Raw genomic sequence first — 6,725 nt, 5'->3', positions numbered from 1 at the left:
AAATGAAAGCAAGCGGCATGCCGAATGTCTGGTGGTATGATATCATGGTTTCGTAGCCTTGGTTTAGGCGACCTCAATCATTATTATGATAAAAAAAAAATGTTGCCTAACAGTATGGCTAATTGTCATTCTCATGCATGAGAATAAGACAAAAACATAAGATCCTCTCAAAAAATATTGCCTAAGTCTATCAAGCAAGAGAGGCGGCATGAATAGTAGTCGACCCCTTATACGACGAAGTCTCGTAGCTATGAAAGCAGTCGACCCTCATTAATTTCACTAAGGGGCTAAAGACCGGCGGCAAATGTGTAGGCCGAGCAGCGAGGTCGCAAACCACATTAACAAGTTTAGCACGACCACCTGTCCCCATTCGAAGAAAGTAGAGTCATCAATCCCCCATGGAAGGGAGCTAAGTGATCTATCTACTCTAACACTTGAAATTATTTCAATACTTGATACTAATTCAGAGGGGCATGCCGCCTGTACCTTTACAGTCGGCTACTCTCCATTGATTATATCACTATATCATCAGAGGGGCATGCCGCTGTACCTTTACAGTCGGCTACTCTCCATTGAGTATAGCAGCGGTACCTCTATAGTCGGCTACTCTCTGCTTTGATTATTTTACTCTATCACTAGAGGGGCATGCCGTCTGGACATATAGTCGGCTACTCTCCATAGAAGAGGGCCGACTGGTTCCAAAGCACACAGCCACCCCCCTTATACTTAGCTAAAAAAGATTAGGGTCAGGCCGACCATGTGCCTAAACAAGCGGCTGCCCTCTTCTTACTTAGCACCTACGTTCGCCAAGAACTAACCAAGGCCACAGGCCCGATGATCAGCCTAGGCGCCAAGCCAACTGATCCAATTTTTAAACTAATACGACATGTCCCAACATCATAGCAGGCGTCCGACGGCATCCCTCCGGATGAAATTCGTCGCAGAGAGCAGCTCCCTTTCGGGTGGAACATTGCTCTATAAACTAATTACACGGCACCTATACGACTGTCCCCAAGGGCAACCACGTAGCCGTTTTTGAGACAAGGTAACTCTATCACTAACCAAACCAGTGGTAGCAGTTGACATCTGAGTCGGATGACCCCTGTATTACTTGGGATAAATTCAGGGGGTACCTCTTGAGTTAATAGCCAACAAACATTGGCGAATCAAAAGGTTCAGCCGGCCTCCGCCGCCTGGTACCTTTACTACTCAAGCAGGAGTGACGGCGACTGAGTAACACCAAAGTCAACTCATAGGCACTCCCTCAAACTTGGTATGGAACCTAAAAGGTTTGAGTAGACCGCCTGTTTTTTGGCAAACAGGGGCACTCAAACCCCTATTCCTACTAGGTAACCACTCCTTGGGCTAATAGCCAACAAACATTGGCGAATCAAGGGGATCAGCCGGCCTCCGCCGCCTGGTACCTCTACTACTCAAGCTAGAGAGTGACGGAGACTGAGTAACTCCCATGTTAACTCATAGTCACTCTCTCAAACTTAGTATGGAGCCTAAAAGGTATGAGTCGCCCGCCTGTTTTTAGCAAACAGGGGCTCTCAACCACTACTCCTGCTAGGTTAACAACCTTTGAGTTAATAGCCAAGAAAAACTTGGCGAATCAAGGGGACTATCCGGCCCCCGCCGCCTGGTTTCCCTACCACTCAAACAAAATAGGCAGTGATTGACTAACCGCAAGGTTAACCAGTCTCCCTCCTTAGTACGGAACCTAAAAGGTATGAGGAGTCCGCCTGTTTTTTGGTAAACAGAGGTACTTGACCACTATTCTTACTAGGTTGGCTATACTTAAAGCTGTCGTCTGTAACCCAACAGGCGTAGCTACTTTGGTTGGACGTCCTGTCTGACGCCTGCTTCTATGCAGCCACCAAAGCAGACGACCAGCCTTCCCCAACGAAATAAACTAAGTACCAAACTTAGTATATTGAATCAAAAGAGGCCAATGGCCGAATAATGCTAAACGCTTACCCCTTATGCAATAGTTAACAGTCCACCTGATCAGGGCTATCTGCATAGTGGGGCAAAGAATCGGCATCTGTCTAGTTCGACGACAATCATTATTATGATTGATTAACTTTGAAAATGTCATACCGCCCAAGGTATCAAAATTTTCTAAGTTAATCAAGTCCATCTCCCATTAGAACTAGACAAGATGCCGACCTAGCAAAGCTTCGAGGGTCTAACTTTCGAAAGAAGCAATCCCTCCTGGAAAGAGAAATTACTCCTTCCGAGGGGCAAATGTTTAGGGTAAAAATTACCCATGACAAATGGACCAATCCAGACCTGCCACGTGTCCACCACGTGGGCCATTCAGCGTCCGCCATTTGTCACCCTAAGAGGTCAACATGGACTAATCAGGCCACGCCACGTGGCCTCCCATATGCCAAAATAGGCAAAAATGGCCACCAAGGCCCAAAGTCCGAGAGAAGCCCAATTTGCCCTGGTTAACCTAAACCTAAAATTGGCACGCTTCTCAAGACTATAAATACTTAATTAATCTCATTAAAGGGGATTCAGCAATTAATGACTCTCACCTAGAGAAAACCAAAACACATTGATCACTCCTCCACTAGAGGAACCAGATCTCCTACCTTTACTTTCCGCATTTATCACTCCTCAAACAAGTACTAACTTGATCGTCGGAGGCGGAGCTCCTACCACAAGGAGTCTCCGTTTGTTTTGCAGGTACAGGCGTCCGGTTCCAGTCTCGGAATTGTAACTCTCCCGCAGGACATCAGAAAACCGGAAACAGGTTTAATCAATGTTTGGGTGAATTGAACATGCATGCATGGCATATCATTGTCATGCCTGATTAATCTTTATATATACTTCCTCTATTTCATTTTAGTTGACATATTTATAAACACGTTTTTCCATGCATGATTTTAAACCTTAATAAGGTTAACAAAAATTAGAATGTATGGCTACCACGTGATGTGACCATTCCACATATAAGCATGCAATTATAATTTAAGTAATGGGAGTTGCAACAATGATCAAATGGGGTTACCTTAATGGATTTGGGGTTATTGTAATAGAAAAATGAGATTATTCTTATAAATAAATAGTTAACGTTTCAATAGTCGAAATAAAAGAAAGAGGGTTACTCGAATGATCAAACAGAGTGATCACTTATTTTTTTAAAATTATTAATGTTACATGTCTAATGAATTGGGGTTACTCTATGGGCAAATTAAGGTTACCACCATGAATAATTGGGTTACTTATCTTAATAAAAAATTATTATTTTTATAAACAAGTGTGCTCATAGTGTCATACTATGTGTGGCTAGTCACACACAAGACTTACTGTATGGTATATATTTATTTATTATATTTTCTGTTGCACATAAATGACATGCACGCGACTGTCTCATTCTAGTCGTTCATCCCTTAGATAGTTGAATTGACTACTAGTAAACCAGTAGTCTAGTAAATCAGAGTATTCATCATATCATTAATTAGCTACTACCTCCGTTAACTATTATTTGCAACAAAGGAATATTTTATATCTCACAAATAATACCCCTTTATTGCAAATAATAGTTAACGGAGGTAGTATATAAATATATAATTATATATAATTGACTAGCAATCAAGCATACACCCCATATGATTAATATAAGTAACTTATGAATTAACAAGAAAAAATGATTTGTATTAACTAGATGTAATTTTTCATAAGATTTTATGTTACTACTTTAGCTCGGATCATATACTATTGGAACAAGTTCATTCCAGCCAAAACTAAATGTTCTTTATTTAATAAATACAATAATCAGAGAGAACATTATTAATTAGGAGACCCTTCTTATGAGGAGACCAAATGATCAGAATTTCACGTTACATAATGCTTATACATACTAGCTCAAATGATATACGTAGAATTTTCCATCCAAATCAAATCCAAAATATGGTATACAATTTCCTAAGAGCAAGTATTAAATCAAGCATAGTCACACAATCCATAAACACATAATTGTCCATCCAAACACTTGTGGTTACATTTGCCACAATGTCTCTTATCATAGGTTTTGTCTACGCACTTTCCATCACAACATTCATTAGTAAACTTGCACTTGCTATGGCAACCTCCACAATTCTTCTGATCAATGGTTAGATCAAAACACTTGTTTCCACAACATGTGAAGTTCTTCCCATACTTGATGTCACAAACCTCGTAGTCCTTGTGGCAATGATCCGCGGGCTTTAAGCCTCTTCCATGGTGGTTGTAGTCACTCTCAGCTAGGAACCGGCTAACCCTCTTAGAAGGAAGTAATAGAGAAATGTTCTCTTCTTCTTCATTAGGGTTTGGGTGATAATCTTGGTGATCGTATTTGATAGTGATGGAATTGAAAGCAGTGGTGGCTATCACCATGGTGATAGCTATCAAGGCGAATGCTTCACTGCCTTCATCATCATCCTCGGCGACATCTTCTCTTAATTATTGAGAATAATTCGAGGTGAGGAAGGCGGAAGCAAGCTGAGGTGAGCTAGCTAGGGGAAAATAGAAATAGTACGTGTGATATGATGAGATGTAAGTTGGATTAAAATGTAAGAGTAATTGAATGTATTTATAAGGGTGTAAAAAGTAAAGAACTAAGTTGACTTTAAAGTTGGTAAACTATTCTAAAAAAGGAAAAGGAAGGTGTGTTTGAAATCTTTAAATACTAGAGGCTTTTTTGAGAGATAACTAAAAATAGAAGTTTGTGTGTATCTTGAATTGTAGGGAAGTAGTAAGTTAATTTAAGTTGCATGCATGTTTAAATTACTTGAACAATAAGGTCCCTAATACGATGCATGAGGCTCATTCTACGTCTACAAGTGAACAAGGCTGCTTAGTACCAAGAGATTACAAAAGAGATTCTTGAAAAGATTCTTGAAGATAAGATTATATTCTCTAATTACTTACTAATAGCACATCAATAAGTCATGCACCATTTTCTCTATATTAGGGTCGAAAAAAATAACCAAATTCATCTAGCTTTAACGTTAGTACGTAAAATCTTCTGTATAGGGTGCACGCTTTTAAGAATATATAATTCAAAATATAAAATTATTCCAAAATCCGTTAGATGTTCATTTGGCATAAGGAACCTATTGATTTATTTGCCAAATCCGCCTCTAATTCCCTTGCATGTGTAATTGATGTTACAATCAATATTTTAGTAAGGTATAGTAATATCAATTATAACCACACATATATAGTATTTTAAGTTTTTAACACATGTAATTAGCTTCTTAATTTTACCCAACGTTTTAAAAAAATCCATATATATACTTTAACTTGTTTAGTGTTTTCATTTCTTCCATTGGAAGCTAACACTATTAATAAGTCAATAGCTTGATTTCCATGTCCTTATGAATGAAATAATGAATACATTATTCTTCAATCTATTACCAAATAAAGGGTTGACTTTTGAGTTCTTAATCAAATAATAAAGTGGTGTATGTTCAACTTCTTGTTACAGGAAACATCAGCTTAAAGTCAACTCCATGCATCTTCCATGTACTCGTATTGTTAAAATGGCTAGCTCAATAAAGTAAAGCAGAAACCTAATATGCAAGCTATTGCAAGCTAAGCCTCAAGAATGAAACAAGTGTGAAATGAGAAGCATTATTATTTCTGTTGTTAATATAACATTAATATAATTACCTCCTGTTAACAACTCAAAGGGTGCAAGGAAAACAACATTAATTAAGCAACAAGAATAATGGGCGACTAACCGTGTGACTAATTAGAAGCATGAGGCTCAGCTCATTATACTAGTATACTCAACGTTTACAAGTGAAATAACTTGTTAGTACCAAGAGATTACAAAAGAGATTATTCTTGAAGAAGTAGATTCTTGAAGATCTTATACATATAATCCCTTAGAACATCAATAATAATAACAATAAAAAATATATTCTATTTTCCCTATATTGTGGCCGGAATAGATTAAATCTATCTCTAATGTGAATGTGTATAGTATGTAGCATCGGGTGTATGTTTATAAGAATAATCCAAACTTTCTATCTATTCCAAAATTCATTAGTTGTTCATTTATCAAAAGAAAATGGCAATCTATCTTAATATAAAAATTAAAGGCAATGTCTGTCAAATTGATCAATTACACATATAATATAGCATTTTAAATACTTTATAAGCAATAACTTTTTTCTTTAATGGTTTAAAGGACTCTTGCCAAACCTTCAATTCAATCCTCATATTATTTTATAATTTGATCTATACATACAATATTACAGTATTTGCAAGTCAGACACATGAAAGAGGAAAGGGTGAGGATTGGAATCATCACCGTCAAGTATTGCAGTTGAGAGGATTCAATCTTATGATCTCGATTAAGGTTATAAGTTAATTAAATCCCCAACCTTAATTATACTAATTTAATTAAGCCTTATTCCATATATGTATTATTAGCTTATTAATTAGTTTTTCCAAACATCCTAATAAATAAATCCCTAACTTGTACAATGCTTGCCTTTCATGTTAATGATTTATTTGCATTAGTATAATAATTTATTAAAACATTAAGACTCATTTCTTTCATTGGAAGCTAACACTACTCATAGGTCAATAGCTTGGTTTCCATGTCCACATATATGAATACATAATTTTTCTTCATCAATCTATGAACAAATAAAAGGTTGACTTTTGAGTTCATAATTATTACAGAAAGTGGTGTATGTACAACTTCTTGTTAAAGGAAA

At 37.2% G+C, this 6,725-nt stretch overlaps 1 protein-coding gene and 1 pseudogene across 1 annotated transcript; one reads left to right on the top strand and one right to left on the bottom strand.

The window, feature by feature from the left end:
- LOC110723635 overlaps positions 1-3,762 on the top strand; it is a 39,509-nt pseudogene extending 35,747 nt beyond the window's left edge.
- A 94-nt stretch (positions 3,763-3,856) lies between these two features.
- LOC110723634 (stigma-specific STIG1-like protein 3) lies at positions 3,857-4,952 on the bottom strand. Its single transcript, XM_021902978.1, has 2 exons — positions 4,933-4,952; positions 3,857-4,450 (listed from the first exon to the last, which is right to left on the bottom strand). Exons 1-2 carry the CDS (start codon positions 4,950-4,952, stop codon positions 3,958-3,960), a joined length of 513 nt encoding a protein of 170 aa, XP_021758670.1. The 3' UTR covers positions 3,857-3,957.
- Positions 4,953-6,725: the final 1,773 nt, after the last annotated feature.

The sequence above is a fragment of the Chenopodium quinoa genome, unplaced genomic scaffold (assembly GCF_001683475.1).
Source record: "Chenopodium quinoa cultivar QQ74 unplaced genomic scaffold, ASM168347v1, whole genome shotgun sequence".
In the NCBI taxonomy this organism is placed as follows: domain Eukaryota; kingdom Viridiplantae; phylum Streptophyta; class Magnoliopsida; order Caryophyllales; family Amaranthaceae; genus Chenopodium; species Chenopodium quinoa.
This window is presented reverse-complemented; position numbering and strand designations above follow the sequence as displayed.

What these genes read in the sequence shown, in the direction of transcription:
- LOC110723634 (XM_021902978.1), bottom strand. Translation starts at nt 4,952, where the DNA reads ATGGTGCATGACTTATTGAT. An exon ending in ATGGTGCATGACTTATTGAT is followed by an intron (nt 4,451 to 4,932) that starts GTGCTATTAGTA and finishes TCAATAATTAAG; the next exon opens with AGAAGATGTCGCCGAGGATG.